The sequence below is a fragment of the Oncorhynchus kisutch genome, linkage group LG1 (genome assembly GCF_002021735.2).
Source record: "Oncorhynchus kisutch isolate 150728-3 linkage group LG1, Okis_V2, whole genome shotgun sequence".
NCBI lineage: Eukaryota > Metazoa > Chordata > Actinopteri > Salmoniformes > Salmonidae > Oncorhynchus > Oncorhynchus kisutch.
In genome coordinates this window covers 30,416,627-30,440,703 of record NC_034174.2, presented here as the reverse complement: position 1 = coordinate 30,440,703, position 24,077 = coordinate 30,416,627, and the positions used below count along the sequence as shown (strand labels likewise).

The 24,077-nt window shown below is 45.3% G+C and overlaps 1 protein-coding gene across 1 annotated transcript; it reads left to right on the top strand.

Moving 5' to 3' along the window:
• The first annotated feature begins 7,490 nt into the window (after positions 1-7,490).
• On the top strand, positions 7,491-22,475 carry LOC109882086 (transmembrane protein 183A). The gene is made up of 8 exons (XM_020474179.2): positions 7,491-7,712; positions 10,211-10,300; positions 10,404-10,574; positions 10,850-11,009; positions 11,232-11,412; positions 20,468-20,548; positions 20,656-20,814; positions 21,412-22,475. The coding sequence occupies exons 1-8, from the start codon at positions 7,649-7,651 to the stop codon at positions 21,592-21,594; spliced, it is 1,089 nt and encodes a 362-aa protein (XP_020329768.1). The 5' UTR covers positions 7,491-7,648; the 3' UTR covers positions 21,595-22,475.
• The last annotated feature ends 1,602 nt before the right edge of the window (positions 22,476-24,077 follow it).

Sequence of the window (24,077 nt, the reverse complement as noted above, 5' to 3'; positions counted from 1 at the left end):
CCCTCCTCTCGAAATCCTTCTCTCTCTCGCTTTCCCTTTCTGTCTTCCCACCACTCTGGGCCACTGCACACCCCCAGACTGGGGTTCTAGGTCAGGAGTCAAGGGTTATAGGAGTGAGAGCTCAGAGGGCTGACTGTCTGACTGCAGACAGATATCATTTCAACAAGCATTAAGCAGTCATTCAACCTTAGGTGGACTGTGTACAGAATGTGGACCTGACAATGAAATCAGCCAGTCTGCAGAGTAGGTGCACAGACCTGTGTGTGTGTGTGTGTGTGTGTGTGTGTGTGTGTGTGTGTGTGTGTGTGTGTGTGTGTGTGTGTGTGTGTGTGTGTGTCATGGGGGAGGGGGGGGCTGACAGACATGGAGCTGACAGTTCTGGGTCAGATTGGTCCAAGCCCAGCAAAGTCAAGCTCCTCTTAGAATACACATTACACACGCACACACAACTAGGTGAAGACAAATGTTTGTTGTACAGCCCCAGTGGAGGACAGGGTGTCAGGGTGGGGTAAGACAGGGTGTCAATGTGGGGTAAGACAGGGTATCATTGTGGGGTAATACAGGCTGTCAGGGTGGGGTAAGACAGGGTGTCAGTGTGGGGTAAGACAGGGTGTCAGTGTGTGGTAGGACAGAGTGTCAGTGTGGGGTAAGACATGGTGTCAGTGTGGGGTAAGACAGGGTGTCAGTGTGTGGTAAGACAGGGTGTCAGTGTGGGGTAAGACAGGGTGTCAGTGTGGGGTAAGACAGGGTGTCGGTGTGGGGTAAGACAGGGTGTCGGTGTGGGGTAGGACAGAGTGTCACTGTGTGGGGTAAGACAGAGTGTCAGTGTGGGATAAGACAGGGTGTCAGTGTGTGGTAGGACAGGGTGTCAGTGTGGGGTAAGACAGGGTGTCAGTGTGGGGTAAGACAGGGTGTCAGTGTGTGGTAGGACAGGGTGTCAGTGTGGGGTAAGACAGGGTGTCAGTGTGGGGTAAGACAGGGAGTCAGTGTGGGGTAAGACAGTGTGTCAGTGTGGGGTAAGACAGGGTGTCAGTGTGGGGTAAGACAGGGAGTCAGTGTGGGGTAAGACAGGGAGTCAGTGTGGGGTAAGACAGGGTGTCAGTGTGGGGTAAGACAGGGTGTCAGTGTGGGTGGGGTAAGACAGAGTCAGAGCACAGGGGATAGGGGTTATTACCAACCACCGACAAACACATACAACAATTACAAACCAAATATGTGTGTGTCTCCAATCCACTCTCAGTGAGTGAGGAGTTAACTGTCTGTTTAGTGAGCTCCAGCCGTAATGCCTCTCTCTGCTCTAGGCTTCTGACTGTATAACTAACATGGATATTATCATTGAAATAAAACATTAAACTGAACCTACCAGGATTAGACAACTGTCCTGACAGTACATTCCCACACACATGCACACTGAAGCAGGCAGCCACAGGCCATGTACAGTAGCAGGCAACCATGTTGCCTTAACAAGAAGCTGCACTGGCATTGTCATCACCAAGGGACTAACACACACACACACACACCACACACACTCCTCTCTCTTTCTCCTCCTCTCTCTGGATGACATCATGTAACACATAAGAGGTGGAGAGTCAAAGGGCTAACAGCAGTTTCACCGTCGTCATGGTTGCTGATTCCAGACCTTGTTCAGCACTCAATAACACAATACACAGAGACAGACACACACACACACACACAGTCCAGTACTTCATTCAGGCCCAGTGGTTTCCCAATAACCTCAAAAACACACACACATTCCAAACTGCAACCCATTAATGAACAGCTTCTGTAAAACAAGGCTGAGCTCTCGGACTGAACACGGAATATTCCCAATATACAAAGTCTTGTGTGCCAGCCTCATTACAAGACAACAAACAAGATCAGTATGAAGATCATTCACTGCCAACTGCACACTCCTCATCATGGATTTCATGGTGGAAACTCCCTCCAGTCAATGCTTCCTTACCCCAATACAATGTCTTTAAATCCAAGACATGGAGTTTGTAAGTGCTGTACACTTTGGGAGAAGCAGCCGCTGTCTCCTTTCCTTGTCTCCTTGTCTCCTGTCCTTCATTGCCACTGATACAGGTCAAAGGACTGGATGGGTTTCCACCACAATGACCTCACCTATAATAGAATGAGGGGAAGAACCAGGGGGCTTGAACCAGTGACCTAGGTAACCGTGAGTAACTGTAGACCTCCATCATCTCGCACACCAGCCCTCCCAAACAGTAGTCTTGGGAGGAGACCCCCTAATATCCACACATTAAGACTCTGCTGGGTTATGGAGGAAATTGGATACATGGAAATGGGAGCATGTTGAGCCTACTGAGACCTGTGTGTGTGGTCTCTCTCACCTGAGGCAGCGCGTGTTGATCTGACGCTGAAGCACGTCCCTCTCGTGCAGTGCACCCTGCAGCTTGCTCTGTGATTGAATGAGTGTCTCTTGGGTCTCGCGCAGGGACTCCAGCAGCTTGTCTCTCTCGTCAAGCATGTTGACGATCAGCTGCTCGAAGTTGGCTTCGGGGTCTGAGCCGTTCTGAGTCCCTCCACCCCGGGGAGGTCCCCCCGAGTCCCCCTCGGTGATTGTCGGCATCACCTCGCACATCATATTCGCTGCTTAGTGCTTACAGTCCTATAGCCGTGTAGAATAGCCGGAATGAGCGGGGTGATATCCTTGGAGGTCTGAAGGCTAATCAACCGGCTAATAAACACGATGACTGATTGATGTGAATAGGCTATGTATCTTTGATGATTACGACTAATGGAAAACAGCATGGAATGTGCCAGGCGCACCGGTGACAGATATCCTTATGATCTTCATGGAAAACGTTCTTCCAGAACCCTTCAGTTCGCCCGTCATAAATCATTTAGTCCGTTATTCGATGTGTCTATTTAATGAAAATGAAATGAGACGAGCGATAACCTTTTATCCATGTCTGCGGGCAACGGTTCATGCGGCACATCCGCCCAACTCCGCCCGCCACTCACATGTAATTCCAGTGTGTGTGATTTGATTGGCAGAGCAGAGACACCGTGATGCCGCCGCTGAGCCTATCGATTACATATTCCAATTAGCGGATCTGGGTCCCGGGGTTTCTTCGGTGCTTCTTCGGTTCAACAGCCACCAGTTGCCGGTAACCTTTCAGCGAGAGAGACGGCGATAGCCAGCTAGGCATGTCTACTGCATCCGCCTTCTCAACCCTCTGCTGCCATCTCCACACCGCCACCGAGCAGACACACTCACACCCACCACTCCTCCCTCACAAACGGGTTCCCGCAGCTATCACCACTACCGCTACGGAAATGGAGCAACTCCGTCTAATCTACAAAACATTTACGCATAATTTACATCGCTCCCCCATGTGCCCACAGGTCACGTCGTTATTTCCCCCTTTTGCCCCTGTGAGAAATTCAGGAAAGTGATTAAGAAAAATCTTTGAATGCTCTATCTTCCTACATTTGCTCAAGCGGCAGATCTCCTCACATCAGCACCATCATGCGCGATCACATGCTGTCATGCCACGCGAGCACTGCCCCTGGTGGGACCCGTTATGCATTATGGAATTGGAATGAAATGGGAATTAAAATACTGCATTGGAGATAAACTGGATGTTATTCACACAAATAAATCATTAGGGTGCTTAACTTATATTGGACCTATTGGCCTGTTGGTGGCCCACCTGTTAGCTTGCATGATTCTTGCCATTCTCCTTCGACCTCTCATCAACGAGCTGTTTTCACCCCCAGGACTGACACTGACTGGATGTTTTCTATATGTCGCACCATTCTCAGTAAACCCTAAACTCTGTCGTGCGTGAAAAGCCCAGAAGGCTGGCCATTTCTGAGATACTTGTCACGTTCTGACCATAATTCAGTTATTTTATCTTTGTTTTAGTATGGTCAGGGCGTGAGTTGGGTGGGCAGTCTGTTTGTTTTAGTATGGTCAGGGCGTGAGTTGGGTGGGCAGTCTGTTTGTTTTAGTATGGTCAGGGCGTGAGTTGGGTGGGCAGTCTGTTTGTTTTTCTATGTTGGTTTAGTATGGTTCACAATCAGAGGCAGCTGTCAATTGTTGTCCCTGATTGAGAATCATACTTAGGTAGCCTGGGTTTTAGTTTAGGGTTGTGGGTATTTGTTTCCGTGTGAATGTTTGGGCCACACGGTACTGTTCCGTTCATTTCACGTTTATTGTTTTGTATTTCGTAGTGTTCAGTTTATGTTTTAAAATAAACATTATGGACACTTACCACGCTGCGTTTTGGTCCTCCAATCCTTCTCGCTTCTCCTCTTCAGAAGAGGAGGACGAGATCCCTTACAGAAACACCCACCACAAAAAGACCAAGCAGCGTGGTAACAGGCAGCAGCAGCGATCGCAGGACTCCTGGACTTGGGAGGAGATTCTGGATGGCAAAGGACCCTGGGCACAACCAGGGAAATATCACCGTCCCAAAGCAGAGCTGGAGGCAGCGAAAGCCGAGAGGCGGTGGTATGAGGAGGCAGCACGGCGGCGCGGCTGGAAGCCCGAGAGGCATTCCCAAAAATGTATTGGGGGGGTAACACGGGGAGTGTGGCGAAGGCAGGTAGGAGACCTGCGCCAACTTCCCGTGCTTACTGGAGAGAGAGAGGGACCAGGCAGGCACCGTGTTATGCCGTGAGGCGCACGGTGTCCCCAGTGCGTGTGAATAGCCCGGTGCGGTACATCCCAGCTCCTCGTATCGGCCGGGCTAGAGTGGGCATCGAGCCAGGTGCCATGAAGCCGGCTCAGCGCATCTGGTCACCAGTGCGTCTCCTCGGGCCGGTGTACATGGCACCAGCCTTATGCATGGTGTCCCCGGTTCACCAGCACAGGCCAGTACGGCGAGGTGGAATAGCTGGCCTGGCTACGGTGAGCATTCAACCAGGTAAGGTTGGGCAGGCTCGGTGCTCAAGAGCTCCAGTGCGCCTTCACGGTCCAGTCTGTCCGGTGCCACCTCCACGTACCAGCCCTCCGGTGGCAGTCCCACGCACCAGGCTGTATCTCTGTCTTCTCCCTACAGGTGCTCCCGCCTGTCCAGCGCTGCCAGAGCCTTCCTCCTCTCCAGCACTGCCAGAGTCTCCCGTTTGTCCTGAGCTGCCAGAGTCTCCCGTCTGTCCTGACCTGCCAGAGCCGCTAGTCTATCCTGAGCTGCCAGAGCCGCCAGTCTGTCCTGAGCTGCCAGAGCCGCCAGTCTGTCCTGAGCTGCCAGAGCCGCCAGTCTGTCCTGAGCTGCCAGAGCCGCCAATCTGTCCTGAGCCGTCAGTCAGCCAGGAGCTGCCAGAGCTGTCAGTCAGCCAGGACCTGCCAGAGCCATCAGTCAGCCAGGACCTGCCAGAGCCGTCGGTCAGCCAGGAGCTGCCAGAGCCGTCAGTCAGCCAGGACCTGCTAGAGCCGTCGGTCAGCCAGGAGCTGCCAGAGCCGTCAGTCAGCATGGAGCTGCCAGAGCCGTCAGTCAGCCAGGAGCTGCCAGAGATGCCTGTCACGCTGACGATGCCAGAATCGCCCTTCACTCCAGAGCTGCCGGAGTTTCCTCCTGTCCTGCGCTTCCGGAGTCTCCCGTCTGTCCGGCGCTACTGGAGTCTCCCGCCTGTCCGGCGCTACTGGAGTCTCCCGCCTGTCCTGCGCTTCCGGAGTCTCCCGTCTGTCCGGCGCTGCTGGAATCTCCCGTCCATTCGGGAGATTCCGAGGTCGGCGGCGAGGGTCGCCGCTCTTAAGAGGCCGCGGAGGCGAATAGAGAGGCGGAGAAGGACTATGGTGGAGTGGGGTCCACATCCTGCGCCTGAGCCGCCACCGCGGACAGACACCCTCCCCTATAGATTTAGGTTTTGCGGCCGGAGTCGGCACCTTTGGGGGGGGGGGGGGGGGGGGTATGGGGGTTAGTATGGTCAGGGCGTGAGTTGGGTAGGCAGTCTATGTTTGTTTTTCTATGTTGGTTTTTGAGTTCGGCCTAGTATGGTTCTCAATCAGAGGCAGCTGTCAATTGTTGTCCCTGATTGAGAATCATACTTAGGTAGCCTGGGTTTCACTTTTGGGTTGTGGGTGTTTGTTTCCGTGTGAGTGTTTGGGCCACACGCTACTGTTTCGTTTTGTTCACATCGTTTATTGTTTTGTTCCAGTGTTCAGTTTGTTTGATAAAAAGACATGAACATGCTGCACCTTGGTCCTCCTCTCTATCTCCAGACAACATCCGTTACAATACTGGAACCAGAGAGCCTTGCACTGACAATCATACAATTCTCAAAGTCACTTAGGTCACTTGTTTGACCGTTCTAATGTTCAATTGAACAGTACCTGAATGCCTCGATGCCTGTCTGCTTGCTTTATATAGCAAGCCACAGCCAGGTGACTCACTGTCTGTTCGGGCGAACCTCGTGTACCTTGTCAGCTCAGGGTTTTGAACTTGCAACCTTTCGGTTACTAGTCCAACGCTCTAACCACTAGGCTACCCTGCCACCCCAATACATATAAGGGTGTGTAAAAACAGTATATGAATAGAAAAGGTGTGTACAGCAGTAGTTACTATATATATATATATATATATATATATATATATATATATATATATATATATATATATATATATATATATATATATATATATATATATATATATATATATATATAGTGGCTAAAACAGTATGTAAACATTATTAAAGTGACCAGTTCATTGACTCTGGACTGTAAATAGGGCAGCAGTCTCTAAGGTGCAGGGTAGAGTACAGGGGTGGTAGAAGGCTAGTAACAGTGACTAAGGCAGGGTTACCTTGCCCCAGACCTGCTGTTTTTGACACCTCTCTCCCTCTCTCCATCAACCGCACCTTTTGTCTCGACCTCTGAATGCTCGGCTATGAAAAGCCAACTGACATTTACTCCTGAGGTGCTGACCTGTTGCACCCTCTACAACCACTGTGATTATTATTTGACCCTGCTGGTCATTTATGAACGTTTTAACATCTTGAAGCAAGATCTATCCTTAATGGCCATGTACTCTTCTAATCTCCACCCGGCAGAGCCAGAAGAGGAATGGCCACCCCTCAGACCCTGCTTCCTGTCTAGGTTTCTTCCTAGGTTCCTACATTTCTAGGGAGATTTTCCACCATGCTTCTACATCTGCATTGCTTGCTGTTTGTGGTTTTAGGCTGGGTTTCTGTATAAGCACTTCGTGACACCTGCTGATGTAAAAAGAGCTTTATAAATATATTTGATTGATTGATAGATGACCAAATCATTATGCTTAGGAAGTCAGTGTGCTACAATGGTTTCATAGTAGCCTACCGTGTCTCTCTTCTGCTACTCTGTAATAAGAGTTTAGATGATGAAGTAATCCTTTGGGAATTTAACTCCACCTCCATCCAGTGAGAGTGAACAGACTAATCTGACTGGCTCAATGACCACTCAGAAGACGTCTTGTCCAATCAGATTCGAAAATGATGAGCTAGCCATTGAATATCGAAAGTCTCGCGTGATGTAACATACGTAAACTCACTTACGTCAGTCCCATGATGGCTGAAGATCCTGGAGGAACATTTTTCAATTTCTCTCCCACTTTTTTATTTTTCTCTTTACCTCTGCTTGTCATAGAGACATGGCAGGATACACAGCCTCGATAAGCGGCCACAGACCCTTGTTACCGCCATGCCCAAGAAAGGGAACCGAAAACGGCTGAAATTTCGGGCCGGGGACGTTTGCTCGGAGTCAGGTACTGTAGTTAGCTTGATAAAGCTATCTTCTTTACCCAGCCGGTAACAGGCCGCCGTACGTAATCTGTAACGTACAGTGGTGCGTAGAGTGGGTGGGTCCTCGAGAACGAAAGTTAAACCACCCGATTCTACTACCATCATTAATATTCAATACATTGCTAGTTCTTATTAAGGATCATTTCAATAGAACGTTCAGATACATATGTAGGCCTATTTCTGGTGGATGTCAGTCAGACATACCCACCAGTTGAGTATAAAATTAAACGCTAAATTGGGCGTAGCTACGTCCGACTTTGGTATCAGAATTTACACCTGTTGCACCAACCTAAAATTAAACTAGTAGCTAAATCCGGTGTAAGCAATGCGCGTTCATGATCATTTATGTTTTATAGTGATGGTTACTCGGCAGCGCCTCTGCGTGCACGTTTTCTTACCCACAACTGGATGGATCAATAAATAAATACTGTTGGAATGAATATCACTGATGAAAATATTGGAATAAAGTAGTCTAATGACATTGAAAGCATGTATCAAATTGTTCCTTACCGAAGCTCCTAGTCATCCAACCGTTTTAAATACTTTAAATCAATAGCTGTGTGTGGTGAACTCTAATTTCAGTCTTAATGATTGGGACAGCGTAACTGGTTTGAGACAGGTGTGGGGACTCGTCTCAATACCTCCATTTTGTTTTCACATACACTCCGTTTGGATATTTGGTTACAATTAGGCTGGGGTCAATGTTAGCCAAATTGAGGTGAGTATTCATGATGATTACCGTGTAACATCGTTATGAGAATATTTTGCTTGTATGTTCTGTAGCCTATAAATTCCATGGTGAAGGAAGTCGGCTAGGCCAATAAGTGGCCGTGGCAGCTCATCTATTAGTCTGATAATATCTGAGACACTTTTAGAAAAGCCTGCAGAGGTTGTGAAATATGAACACAAGACTCACATCCGTTTGAAAATATAGTTTGCTATTATTTTCTGTCCATATCATGAAATTGCACCCTACTCCTGCTCGCTATTAGGCGTTGAGTCTACTCCTGCTCCCTACTAGGCGTTGAGTCTACTCCTGCTCCCTACTAGGCGTTGAGTCTACTCCTGCTCCCTACTAGGCGTTGAGTCTACTCCTGCTCCCTACTAGGCGTTGAGTCTACTCCTGCTCCCTACTAGGCGTTGAGTCTACTCCTGCTCCCTACTAGGCGTTGAGTCTACTCCTGCTCGCTACTAGGCGTTGAGTCTACTCCTGCTCGCTACTAGGCGTTGAGTCTGCTCCCTACTAGGCGTTGAGTCTGCTCCCTACTAGGCGTTGAGTCTGCTCCCTACTAGGCGTTGAGTCTGCTCCCTACTAGGCGTTGAGTCTGCTCCCTACTAGGCGTTGAGTCTGCTCCCTACTAGGCGTTGAGTCTGCTCCCTACTAGGCGTTGAGTCTGCTCCCTACTAGGCGTTGAGTCTGCTCCCTACTAGGCGTTGAGTCTGCTCCCTACTAGGCGTTGAGTCTGCTCCCTACTAGGCGTTGAGTCTGCTCCCTACTAGGCGTTGAGTCTGCTCCCTACTAGGCGTTGAGTCTGCTCCCTACTAGGCGTTGAGTCTGCTCCCTACTAGGCGTTGAGTCTGCTCCCTACTAGGCGTTGAGTCTGCTCCCTACTAGGCGTTGAGTCTGCTCCCTACTAGGCGTTGAGTCTGCTCCCTACTAGGCGTTGAGTCTGCTCCCTACTAGGCGTTGAGTCTGCTCCCTACTAGGCGTTGAGTCTGCTCCCTACTAGGCGTTGAGTCTGCTCCCTACTAGGCGTTGAGTCTGCTCCCTACTAGGCGTTGAGTCTGCTCCCTACTAGGCGTTGAGTCTGCTCCCTACTAGGCGTTGAGTCTGCTCCCCTTGAGTCTCCCTACTAGGCGTTGAGTCTGCTCCCTACTAGGCGTTGAGTCTGCTCCCTACTAGGCGTTGAGTCTGCTCCCTACTAGGCGTTGAGTCTACTCCCTACTATGCGTTGCGTCTACTCCCAGTCGTAGTTCATAGAAGGGCTTACAGGGTCCAACAGGTAGAATTTTTAGGTCCGGCATAGATCACATTTTACATCGGACATAGAGTTACAACCAACTAGTGCAAGCGGCCTCACTACTAAGGGGCATCTCAGTAGTGTAGCTAGACTTATTCCCCTCGTCTTCCTTCCTCTGCTGTGTCCTGACAAAGGTGCAAGGCTTTGTTCCAGCTGGCTCGAGGGCATGAAATCTGTGATGCGTTGTGGGTAAAGTAGTTAATTATGATGTAAGGTGATTTGTTGATTAGTCAGTAGGCAGTCGCCTACCATGTTGAACATTCCCAAAGCCAAAAGTGTCTGACATTGCTTTCACCTAACCAGTGTTATCAGGTCAGTGCAGACAAAGGAAAGGAAATGAGGGGAGCAAGAAGTTGTAAAATATGACTATTGAGATGCACCCCATGCCACCCTTTGTTATTGTGAGTGATTGGTAAACTGCATCTTCTCCCCTCTTGTAGTGACAGTTGCTGATTTCGCCAATGCCGACCCAGCCGTTGTGAAGTCGGGGAGGGTAAAAAAGGCCGTTGCCAATGCAATTGAAAAAGAAGGTAAGAGCGTCATTCAAAAGGTTTCCATTTGTTCTACAGATATTGTGTTTAATGGATAAACCACATTATTGTGCTTACTAACTCCACACTGTTTGTCCTGCAGTGAAGATGTTGTGTGGGCTAGAGGGGTCGCAGGGTTCCGTACAGGAGGTGTTCTCGTCAGCAGCCACCCTCACCGGAGACACCCTGGAGAGTAGCGACGACCTCGACCCCGGGGAGGATGGAGAGAACGAGGCCAAACAGGCCCGCAAGAAGAAAAACAAGAGGAGGAAAGGTACACTTCACCTCCGTCTCTAGTCATGCGTTGAAAGAGTTGAGGACTGCGTTTCATTCCAGAGGGTTGCTCCCGTTCCCCTGTACTCGTTCATGCTCCTTCACAGATATTATAGCGTAACTGGGTCGGTAATTGCAATAGGCTGTGAACTAGGCCATCTTTTCTTTCACCTATCCAGTCGTCTCAGATCCGTAAAGGGAAGTGAACAAGGACAGATGGGTGTGAACAACTTTCCTGACTATAACAGCCCATTGATTGACTGTCTGTTTTCCCAGAGTGCAGCGAGTGCAGTGATGGGGAGGACTACACAGTGGATATCTGGCTGGTGCTGGCTTCCTATATCCGTCCAGAGGATGTGTGTACGTTTGCTCTGATCTGCAGAAACGCCTGGACCGTCACCTGCACTGCTGCCTTCTGGACCAGACTATACAGGCGGTAGGTTTAGACCCTCTCATTCCCACAACCTATTTTCTAGGTGGGCTCCCAAGGCTCTTGATAAGACTTGAATCCTGGGAAGTCAGATTTACATTGCCCTTGAAAATTGGCACCTGAAGGAGTTGAACACTTCTTATTTACATATGCTGTTTCCCCGCCTCTCTCTATGCTCTCACTTTCACCTCCCTTTCTCTTTCTCCCTCTTTCTTTCTCCCCCCATAGACACTACAGTCTGGATACTCACCTGCCGTTCCGTCTGCAGCCAGACTCCATAGCCAGGAAGCGTTGTCTACGGGCTCGCGTGATTCGCTCCCTCTTCCACCTGTATGAGCCATTCAGCTCACGTGTCTCCCTGAACCCCGCCCTCCCAGAGTCCACGCCCACCTCGCTACTCAACTCCAAGGTAAAGAACCAAGATGGCGCAAGCAGGGAAACAGGCTAGCGGTTTCCAAAGAACTATTTGGTTTGTGGAGTTTGAAGTTCTCGCCTTATTTGTATCCTGAGAGGGTCTGGGTACTTGATCTGTGCTGTAACTCACTAATCCTGCTCCATCAAATTCTGGCGTTAATGGCCACTTGTGCAATCAAATCAAATGTTATTGGTCACAGACACGTGTTTAGCAGATGTTTTGCGTGTGTAGCAAAATGCTTGTTTCTAGTTCCAACAGTGCAGTAATATCTAACAAAGTAGCAAAATGCTTGTTTCTAGTTCCAACAGTGCAGTAATATCTAACAAAGTAGCAAAATGCTTGTTTCTAGTTCCAACAGTGCAGTAATATCTAACAAAGTAGCAAAATGCTTGTTTCTAGTTCCAACAGTGCAGTAATATCTAACAAAGTAGCAAAATGCTTGTTTCTAGTTCCAACAGTGCAGTAATATCTAACAAAGTAGCAAAATGCTTGTTTCTAGTTCCAACAGTGCAGTAATATCTAACAAAGTAGCAAAATGCTTGTTTCTAGTTCCAACAGTGCAGTAATATCTAACAAAGTAGCAAAATGCTTGTTTCTAGTTCCAACAGTGCAGTAATATCTAACAAAGTAGCAAAATGCTTGTTTCTAGTTCCAACAGTGCAGTAATATCTAACAAAGTAGCAAAATGCTTGTTTCTAGTTCCAACAGTGCAGTAATATCTAACAAAGTAGCAAAATGCTTGTTTCTAGTTCCAACAGTGCAGTAATATCTAACAAAGTAGCAAAATGCTTGTTTCTAGTTCCAACAGTGCAGTAATATCTAACAAAGTAGCAAAATGCTTGTTTCTAGTTCCAACAGTGCAGTAATATCTAACAAAGTAGCAAAATGCTTGTTTCTAGTTCCAACAGTGCAGTAATATCTAACAAAGTAGCAAAATGCTTGTTTCTAGTTCCAACAGTGCAGTAATATCTAACAAAGTAGCAAAATGCTTGTTTCTAGTTCCAACAGTGCAGTAATATCTAACAAAGTAGCAAAATGCTTGTTTCTAGTTCCAACAGTGCAGTAATATCTAACAAAGTAGCAAAATGCTTGTTTCTAGTTCCAACAGTGCAGTAATATCTAACAAAGTAGCAAAATGCTTGTTTCTAGTTCCAACAGTGCAGTAATATCTAACAAAGTAGCAAAATGCTTGTTTCTAGTTCCAACAGTGCAGTAATATCTAACAAAGTAGCAAAATGCTTGTTTCTAGTTCCAACAGTGCAGTAATATCTAACAAAGTAGCAAAATGCTTGTTTCTAGTTCCAACAGTGCAGTAATATCTAACAAAGTAGCAAAATGCTTGTTTCTAGTTCCAACAGTGCAGTAATATCTAACAAAGTAGCAAAATGCTTGTTTCTAGTTCCAACAGTGCAGTAATATCTAACAAAGTAGCAAAATGCTTGTTTCTAGTTCCAACAGTGCAGTAATATCTAACAAAGTAGCAAAATGCTTGTTTCTAGTTCCAACAGTGCAGTAATATCTAACAAAGTAGCAAAATGCTTGTTTCTAGTTCCAACAGTGCAGTAATATCTAACAAAGTAGCAAAATGCTTGTTTCTAGTTCCAACAGTGCAGTAATATCTAACAAAGTAGCAAAATGCTTGTTTCTAGTTCCAACAGTGCAGTAATATCTAACAAAGTAGCAAAATGCTTGTTTCTAGTTCCAACAGTGCAGTAATATCTAACAAAGTAGCAAAATGCTTGTTTCTAGTTCCAACAGTGCAGTAATATCTAACAAAGTAGCAAAATGCTTGTTTCTAGTTCCAACAGTGCAGTAATATCTAACAAAGTAGCAAAATGCTTGTTTCTAGTTCCAACAGTGCAGTAATATCTAACAAAGTAGCAAAATGCTTGTTTCTAGTTCCAACAGTGCAGTAATATCTAACAAAGTAGCAAAATGCTTGTTTCTAGTTCCAACAGTGCAGTAATATCTAACAAAGTAGCAAAATGCTTGTTTCTAGTTCCAACAGTGCAGTAATATCTAACAAAGTAGCAAAATGCTTGTTTCTAGTTCCAACAGTGCAGTAATATCTAACAAAGTAGCAAAATGCTTGTTTCTAGTTCCAACAGTGCAGTAATATCTAACAAAGTAGCAAAATGCTTGTTTCTAGTTCCAACAGTGCAGTAATATCTAACAAAGTAGCAAAATGCTTGTTTCTAGTTCCAACAGTGCAGTAATATCTAACAAAGTAGCAAAATGCTTGTTTCTAGTTCCAACAGTGCAGTAATATCTAACAAAGTAGCAAAATGCTTGTTTCTAGTTCCAACAGTGCAGTAATATCTAACAAAGTAGCAAAATGCTTGTTTCTAGTTCCAACAGTGCAGTAATATCTAACAAAGTAGCAAAATGCTTGTTTCTAGTTCCAACAGTGCAGTAATATCTAACAAAGTAGCAAAATGCTTGTTTCTAGTTCCAACAGTGCAGTAATATCTAACAAAGTAGCAAAATGCTTGTTTCTAGTTCCAACAGTGCAGTAATATCTAACAAAGTAGCAAAATGCTTGTTTCTAGTTCCAACAGTGCAGTAATATCTAACAAAGTAGCAAAATGCTTGTTTCTAGTTCCAACAGTGCAGTAATATCTAACAAAGTAGCAAAATGCTTGTTTCTAGTTCCAACAGTGCAGTAATATCTAACAAAGTAGCAAAATGCTTGTTTCTAGTTCCAACAGTGCAGTAATATCTAACAAAGTAGCAAAATGCTTGTTTCTAGTTCCAACAGTGCAGTAATATCTAACAAAGTAGCAAAATGCTTGTTTCTAGTTCCAACAGTGCAGTAATATCTAACAAAGTAGCAAAATGCTTGTTTCTAGTTCCAACAGTGCAGTAATATCTAACAAAGTAGCAAAATGCTTGTTTCTAGTTCCAACAGTGCAGTAATATCTAACAAAGTAGCAAAATGCTTGTTTCTAGTTCCAACAGTGCAGTAATATCTAACAAAGTAGCAAAATGCTTGTTTCTAGTTCCAACAGTGCAGTAATATCTAACAAAGTAGCAAAATGCTTGTTTCTAGTTCCAACAGTGCAGTAATATCTAACAAAGTAGCAAAATGCTTGTTTCTAGTTCCAACAGTGCAGTAATATCTAACAAAGTAGCAAAATGCTTGTTTCTAGTTCCAACAGTGCAGTAATATCTAACAAAGTAGCAAAATGCTTGTTTCTAGTTCCAACAGTGCAGTAATATCTAACAAAGTAGCAAAATGCTTGTTTCTAGTTCCAACAGTGCAGTAATATCTAACAAAGTAGCAAAATGCTTGTTTCTAGTTCCAACAGTGCAGTAATATCTAACAAAGTAGCAAAATGCTTGTTTCTAGTTCCAACAGTGCAGTAATATCTAACAAAAATATTTCACAACAATACACACATCTAAATAAAGGGCTGGAGTTAAGAATATATAAATATGAGATACTGTATATGAGACGAGCAATGCCAGTGGCATAGACTAAGATACAGTATATGAGGCGAGTAATGCCAGTGGCATAGACTAAGATACAGTATATGAGACGAGTAATGCCAGTGGCATAGACTAAGATACAGTATATGAGACGAGCAATGCCAGTGGCATAGACTAAGATACAGTATATGAGACGAGCAATGCCAGTGGCATAGACTAAGATACAGTATATGAGGCGAGTAATGCCAGTGGCATAGACTAAGATACAGTATATGAGACGAGCAATGCCAGTGGCATAGACTAAGATACAGTATATGAGACGAGCAATGCCAGTGGCATAGACTAAGATACAGTATATGAGACGAGTAATGCCAGTGGCATAGACTAAGATACAGTATATGAGGCGAGTAATGCCAGTGGCATAGACTAAGATACAGTATATGAGGCGAGCAATGCCAGTGGCATAGACTAAGATACAGTATATGAGGCGAGTAATGCCAGTGGCATAGACTAAGATACAGTATATGAGACGAGTAATGCCAGTGGCATAGACTAAGATACAGTATATGAGGCGAGCAATGCCAGTGGCATAGACTAAGATACAGTATATGAGGCGAGTAATGCCAGTGGCATAGACTAAGATACAGTATATGAGACGAGCAATGCCAGTGGCATAGACTAAGATACAGTATATGAGACGAGCAATGCCAGTGGCATAGACTAAGATACAGTATATGAGGCGAGCAATGCCAGTGGCATAGACTAAGATACAGTATATGAGGCGAGTAATGCCAGTGGCATAGACTAAGATACAGTATATGAGACGAGCAATGCCAGTGGCATAGACTAAGATACAGTATATGAGGCGAGCAATGCCAGTGGCATAGACTAAGATACAGTATATGAGACGAGCAATGCCAGTGGCATAGACTAAGATACAGTATATGAGGCGAGTAATGCCAGTGGCATAGACTAAGATACAGTATATGAGACGAGTAATGCCAGTGGCATAGACTAAGATACAGTATATGAGGCGAGCAATGCCAGTGGCATAGACTAAGATACAGTATATGAGGCGAGTAATGCCAGTGGCATAGACTAAGATACAGTATATGAGGCGAGTAATGCCAGTGGCATAGACTAAGATACAGTATATGAGGCGAGTAATGCCAGTGGCATAGACTAAGATACAGTATATGAGGCGAGTAATGCCAGTGGCATAGACTAAGATACAGTATATGAGACGAGCAATGCCAGTGGCATAGACTAAGATACAGTATATGAGGCGAGTAATGCCAGTGGCATAGACTAAGATACAGTATATGAGGCGAGCAATGCCAGTGGCATAGACTAAGATACAGTATATGAGACGAGCAATGCCAGTGGCATAGACTAAGATACAGTATATGAGACGAGCAATGCCAGTGGCATAGACTAAGATACAGTATATGAGGCGAGTAATGCCAGTGGCATAGACTAAGATACAGTATATGAGACGAGCAATGCCAGTGGCATAGACTAAGATACAGTATATGAGACGAGCAATGCCAGTGGCATAGACTAAGATACAGTATATGAGACGAGTAATGCCAGTGGCATAGACTAAGATACAGTATATGAGGCGAGTAATGCCAGTGGCATAGACTAAGATACAGTATATGAGGCGAGCAATGCCAGTGGCATAGACTAAGATACAGTATATGAGGCGAGTAATGCCAGTGGCATAGACTAAGATACAGTATATGAGACGAGTAATGCCAGTGGCATAGACTAAGATACAGTATATGAGGCGAGCAATGCCAGTGGCATAGACTAAGATACAGTATATGAGGCGAGTAATGCCAGTGGCATAGACTAAGATACAGTATATGAGACGAGCAATGCCAGTGGCATAGACTAAGATACAGTATATGAGACGAGCAATGCCAGTGGCATAGACTAAGATACAGTATATGAGGCGAGCAATGCCAGTGGCATAGACTAAGATACAGTATATGAGGCGAGTAATGCCAGTGGCATAGACTAAGATACAGTATATGAGACGAGCAATGCCAGTGGCATAGACTAAGATACAGTATATGAGGCGAGCAATGCCAGTGGCATAGACTAAGATACAGTATATGAGACGAGCAATGCCAGTGGCATAGACTAAGATACAGTATATGAGGCGAGTAATGCCAGTGGCATAGACTAAGATACAGTATATGAGACGAGTAATGCCAGTGGCATAGACTAAGATACAGTATATGAGGCGAGCAATGCCAGTGGCATAGACTAAGATACAGTATATGAGGCGAGTAATGCCAGTGGCATAGACTAAGATACAGTATATGAGACGAGTAATGCCAGTGGCATAGACTAAGATACAGTATATGAGGCGAGTAATGCCAGTGGCATAGACTAAGATACAGTATATGAGGCGAGTAATGCCAGTGGCATAGACTAAGATACAGTATATGAGACGAGCAATGCCAGTGGCATAGACTAAGATACAGTATATGAGACGAGCAATGCCAGTGGCATAGACTAAGATACAGTATATGAGACGAGTAATGCCAGTGGCATAGACTAAGATACAGTATATGAGACGAGTAATGCCAGTGGCATAGACTAAGATACAGTATATGAGACGAGCAATGCCAGTGGCATAGACTAAGATACAGTATATGAGACGAGTAATGCCAGTGGCATAGACTAAGATACAGTATATGAGACGAGCAATGCCAGTGGCATAGACTAAGATACAGTATATGAGACGAGCAATGCCAGTGGCATAGACTAAGATACAGTATATGAGACGAGCAATGCCAGTGGCATAGACTAAGATACAGTATATGAGACGAGTAATGCCAGTGGCATAGACTAAGATACAGTATATGAGACGAGTAATGCCAGTGGCATAGACTAAGATACAGTATATGAGACGAGTAATGCCAGTGGCATAGACTAAGATACAGTATATGAGACGAGCAATGCCAGTGGCATAGACTAAGATACAGTATATGAGACGAGCAATGCCAGTGGCATAGACTAAGATACAGTATATGAGACGAGTAATGCCAGTGGCATAGACTAAGATACAGTATATGAGGCGAGTAATGCCAGTGGCATAGACTAAGATACAGTATATGAGGCGAGTAATGCCAGTGGCATAGACTAAGATACAGTATATGAGACGAGTAATGCCAGTGGCATAGACTAAGATACAGTATATGAGGCGAGTAATGCCAGTGGCATAGACTAAGATACAGTATATGAGACGAGTAATGCCAGTGGCATAGACTAAGATACAGTATATGAGACGAGCAATGCCAGTGGCATAGACTAAGATACAGTATATGAGACGAGTAATGCCAGTGGCATAGACTAAGATACAGTATATGAGGCGAGTAATGCCAGTGGCATAGACTAAGATACAGTATATGAGACGAGTAATGCCAGTGGCATAGACTAAGATACAGTATATGAGACGAGCAATGCCAGTGGCATAGACTAAGATACAGTATATGAGACGAGTAATGCCAGTGGCATAGACTAAGATACAGTATATGAGACGAGTAATGCCAGTGGCATAGACTAAGATACAGTATATGAGACGAGTAATGCCAGTGGCATAGACTAAGATACAGTATATGAGACGAGTAATGCCAGTGGCATAGACTAAGATACAGTATATGAGGCGAGTAATGCCAGTGGCATAGACTAAGATACAGTATATGAGACGAGCAATGCCAGTGGCATAGACTAAGATACAGTATATGAGGCGAGTAATGCCAGTGGCATAGACTAAGATACAGTATATGAGACGAGCAATGCCAGTGGCATAGACTAAGATACAGTATATGAGACGAGCAATGCCAGTGGCATAGACTAAGATACAGTATATGAGACGAGTAATGCCAGTGGCATAGACTAAGATACAGTATATGAGACGAGCAATGCCAGTGGCATAGACTAAGATACAGTATATGAGACGAGTAATGCCAGTGGCATAGACTAAGATACAGTATATGAGACGAGCAATGCCAGTGGCATAGACTAAGATACAGTATATGAGACGAGTAATGCCAGTGGCATAGACTAAGATACAGTATATGAGACGAGTAATGCCAGTGGCATAGACTAAGATACAGTATATGAGGCGAGCAATGCCAGTGGCATAGACTAAGATACAGTATATGAGGCGAGCAATGCCAGTGGCATAGACTAAGATACAGTATATGAGGCGAGCAATGCCAGTGGCATAGACTAAGATACAGTATATGAGACGAGTAATGCCAGTGGCATAGACTAAGATACAGTATATGAGACGAGTAATGCCAGTGGCATAGACTAAGATAAAGTATATGAGACGAGTAATGCCAGTGGCATAGACTAAGATACAGTATATGAGACGAGTAATGCCAGTGGCATAGACTAAGATACAGTATATGAGACGAGTAATGCCAGTGGCATAGACTAAGATACAGTATATGAGACGAGCAATGCCAGTGGCATAGACTAAGATACAGTATATGAGACGAGTAATGCCAGTGGCATAGACTAAGATACAGTATATGAGACGAGCAATGCCAGTGGCATAGACTAAGATACAGTATATGAGACGAGCAATGCCAGTGGCATAGACTAAGATACAGTATATGAGACGAGCAATGCCAGTGGCATAGACTAAGATACAGTATATGAGACGAGTAATGCAAAATATGTCAACATTATTAAAGTGGCTAGTGATCCATTCCTTAAAGTGGCCAGTGATTTCTAGTCTATGCCTATAGGCAGCAGCCTCTAATGTGCTCGTGATTGCTGTTTAACAGTCGTCTGGCCTTGAGATAGAATCTGTTTTTCAGTCTCTCGGTCCCAGCTTTGCACCAGCACTGACCTGGCATTCTGGATGATAGCAGTGGCTCAGGTGGTTGTTGTCCTTGATTATCTTTTTGGCCTTCCTGTGACATTGGGTGCTGTAGGTGTCCTGGGGTGCAGGTAGTTTGATGCGTTGGGAAGACTGCACCACCCTCTGGAGAGCCCTGCGGTTGCGGGCGGAGCAGTTGCTGTACCAGGAGGTGATACTACCCGACAGGATGCTCTCGATTGTGCATCTGTAAACGTATGAGGGTTTTAGGTGCCAAGACACATTTTTTGTCAGCCTCCTGAGGTTGAAGAGGTGCTGTTGCACCTTCACCACACTGTCTGTGTGGGTGGACCATTTCAGTTTGTCAGTGATGTGTACACTGAGGAACTTGAAGCTTTCCACTCTCTCCACTGCTGTCCCGTTGATCTGGGTAGGGGGCTGTTTCCTGAAGTCCCCGATCTGTTCCTTGGTTTTGTTGAGGTTATTTTCCTGGCACCACTCTCCCAGGGCCCTCACCTCCTCCCTGTAGGCAGTCTCGTCATTGTTGATTATCAAGCCTACTACTGCTGTGTCTTCTGCTAACTTGATGATTGAGTTGGAGGCGTGCATGGCCGCACAGTCATGGGTGAACAGGGGGTACAGGAGGGGGCTGAGCACACCCTTGTGTTGTCCCAATGTTGAGGATCAGTGAAGTTGAGGTGTTGTTTCCTACCTTCACCACCTGGGGGCGGCCCGTGCTAAGTAAAGTTTTACCCCTTTTCTCCTCTGCAGTGTCTGCTGTTCTGGGTCAATAAGGTTGTGGGCACTCGACCTGATCCTATGTGGGAGTTCAACTTCAAGTTTGTGAAGCCGGTATGTATTCATGCCGAACTGTCTGAAGGACGCTAGTGAAGCATGTTTAGTTTGAATTTGAATTGTAATCAGGGGTATGGTAGTTTCTATATGTTTCTGTCCACTAGGCGGTGAGGTGTAAGGGTGGTAATGCCACCCGGGGTCTGCTGCTGCCCCGTCAGTATGAGGAGGTCCATGCCAACCCAGACTCAGACTGCTACCTGCTGCAGGTCACCACCCTCAACTTCATCTTTACCTCCGTCGTCATGGGGATGACCCTCGCCCTGGTCAGTACACCACTCTCCCTGGCTTTCACACTGAATTAACTCTGTCTCCATCCATGAAGTTGCATTGTTAAAGGCCCAGTGCAGTCAAGTCATTTATTGTTGTGTTTTGTGTCATATTGTACAACAGCTGATGAAAGGAAGACTTTTAAAAGGGGGAACAAATGTGGTCAGTGTCATTTCCTGATTGTTGTTGGTTGAAAATACAATTGGCACCTAATCAGCAGGTTTGCATGGGTAGAGTTGAGGTTTGCCTGGTGACATCATCAGGTGCTGTAAGTTAATAAACCGACCGTTTCAGACCTCTGCCAATAGCAGCTAGTTGTCAGGTTACACATCCCTTCCTTTAGGCCCCTCACTCAAATTCTTGCTTGAGAAATCGTTTTTGCAAAAAAGTGACTTTTGTTTATTGTTGACGATTTCTTTGAAAAGCGACTACAGTTACATACTCAATTGTTACCTAGAAATGATTTGATATTGATATAAAAGAACAGCTGCTTTGTGCCTTTTTAAAATCCCATTATGTGGTTGTACCTCGTAGAGTGGGCCTGTTTCTCCAGTCTGTCTAACCCACTCTGTCTGTCTCTGTTCCCTTCCCAGTTCAACATCAACGTGAGCACGGACATGCGTCACCACCGAGTGCGCCTGCTATTTCAGGACTCTCCCCCCCAGCGGGGGAGGAGGGGGGAGCAGGGGGGGACACAGGTGGTGCTGGATCCTGTACACAGCGTGAGACTCATGGACTGGTGGCATCCGCAGTACCCTTCCTCCCCCTATATCTAAAACCCATGTCTCATCACGTGTAGAACCCTTTTACTATCCCACACACACATTACACCCGTTTACTCCTAAAACCCTGACTGTACTGTCTGCCCATACACCTAGAACACCCAGTATCCCCTTACACCAAAAACCATCCACATTACCCTGTCTCCCTGTACAGACAGAACCTTGCTTCAGTTCAACCTTCTACAGCCCCAGACACACCTACCTCCTCAGTACCCTAGCTCTCCAGAGACAAACCCTCAATACCTTCCAATCCCCTCACATTGCCTACCCTCAGACCACCCTACAAGTTTATGTTGAACAGAGACAATGTCATTTCTTTAATATGTCCTCCTTTCTGTAACTGCTAAATCTTAGTTTAAGGCCATTTTTAAACGGGAGACTTTTGATTTTACATTTGTTTGGCTGTAATTCTAGTTTGGCTTTCATGATGATTTTTCTGCTTGTGTAATTGTATTTCATTTGATACCTGTAATCATTGGAACTTTGTAAACCCCAGTAGAAGCCAGTCTTGGCTCATTTCTAACGAGGTGGTATTTGAAGAATCAACATGTAATACCCACAGGAGACCGCAGCTCTCTTCTACTGTTCACTCGTCGTCCAATCAAAATGCAGTTCAGAACATTCGTGTTTGATTTTAGTGTGAATATAGAAGTTTGTTATTGTGTGTAGTGGAAAGCAAAGCTTTTTGTTGATGATCAGACCTGAAATTGCTTCATTGTAAATTAATGTATAGCTGGTTGACCTTGTGAGGGATGTATGTATGTTTGGCTGTGAGAGCCAACCATCATTTCAGTCCCCGTGTAAAGCCTGTGGATGCTGTCTGTGATTGTTTGGTCAACCTCCTGTACTGAAATACAACTGGAAAGAACCCCCTGCATTTTGTAAGATTTTGTTTTTACAGATTTAATTAGACAATAGACGTCAACTTAACATTTCCACCGACATAGATCCACCAAACTAGACGTGTCATTGGCAAAGACTGAATAGAACCCCCCTACATGCTGTGCTGTATTTGTCAGGATAAATTAGGTTTCCTACTATCATATGTTTTGCATATGGTGATACCTACTTCAAATGTGAATGTGGATATACTGCATGAGGGGTAAACTAATGAGGAAATGAATACAGTACTAGTCCTATGTGTTTCCTTGACAAGATTGCCCTCTTCTGGTCAACTAAGAACATGGAAAGTGTCAACTTTTTGAAGCATAATGAGAAGGTTGCTTGTACATTGATTTGGGTAAAACAATTTAAACCATCGCAGTAGAAAGAAACTCCAGAGGATCACACAGGTGACAGGTAGCCTAGTGGTTAGAGCGTTGGGCCAGTAACCGAAAGGTTGCTGGATTGAATCCCCGAGCTGACAAGGTAAATATTTGTCCTGCCCCTGAACAACAGTTAACCCACTGTTCCATGGTAGGCCGCTATTGTAAATTAGAATTTGTTCTTAGACTTGCCTAGTTAAATAAAGGTAACAAAAATGTTGCAATATTGATATTACAGAAAATGATACCTGATCAAAAACAATTCATGCGTGATCCACAAAGGCGGTTGGGCGAGACCCCCTCGGGCAGGGTTCCTCAACTGGTGGTCCATTCTTATTTGGACCCCCAAGTTTTCTGAGGGGGATTATTATGTTATTTTTTACAGACTTAAAAACACTAGAAAATCAGCTTCAATGGATTTTAATTTGTCTCTATATATATATATATATATTAGTAGGCAGACATCAAGGCATTCACTTACTGTTTGATTGAATGTTAAAATGGGTTAAACAAGTGACCTAAGAAACTTTGAGTTGGGGCCAGGCGTGCCGGTTCCTGTAGCTCAAACGGCCAGCCTCCTGGGCTTTTCACGCATGACAGTGTCTAGAGGTTCCCCAGAATGGTGTGACAAACAAAACAAAGTCCGTGTCGGTCCTGGGGGTGAAAACAGCTTGTTGATGAGAGGTAGAAGGAGAATGGTAAGAATAATGCAAGCTAACAGGCGGGCTGCAAATAACGGCGCAGTACAACAGTGGTGTGCAGAATGCTCAACTTGGCGGTTCTTGTCACAGATGGGCTATTGCAGCAGACGACCACACCAGGTTCCACTGCTATCAACTAAAAACAAGAAGAAGCTCCAGTGGGAACATGATCACCAACACTGGACAATTGAGGAGTGGAAAAACGTTGCCTGGTCTGACAAATCCCAGTTCCTGTTGCGTCATGCTGATGCCAGGATTTGGCATAAGCAGCAGAGTCCACGGTCCCATCCTGCCTGGTGTCAATGGTACAGGCTGTTGGTGGTGGTGTAATGGTGTGGGGAATGTTTTCCTGGCATACGTTAGGTCCCTTGATACCAATTGAGCAACGTTTGTAGAATCCATAACCCAAATAATTCAGGCTGTTCTGGAGGGTTCTACATGATAAACTGGCCAGTGAGTAAGTGATCGAATACAATTGTAAACGAGGTTTGAAATTATTATGTTTTAGTTA

Excerpts from the sequence above, each read along its gene's own strand:
- LOC109882086 (XM_020474179.2), top strand. The coding sequence starts at position 7,649 with ATGCCCAAGAAAGGGAACCGAAAACGGCTGAAATTTCGGGCCGGGGAC. Across the intron at positions 7,713-10,210 it reads GGACGTTTGCTCGGAGTCAG|TGACAGTTGCTGATTTCGCC; the intron begins GTACTGTAGTTA and ends CCCCTCTTGTAG. Across the intron at positions 20,549-20,655 it reads ACTTCAAGTTTGTGAAGCCG|GCGGTGAGGTGTAAGGGTGG; the intron begins GTATGTATTCAT and ends TCTGTCCACTAG.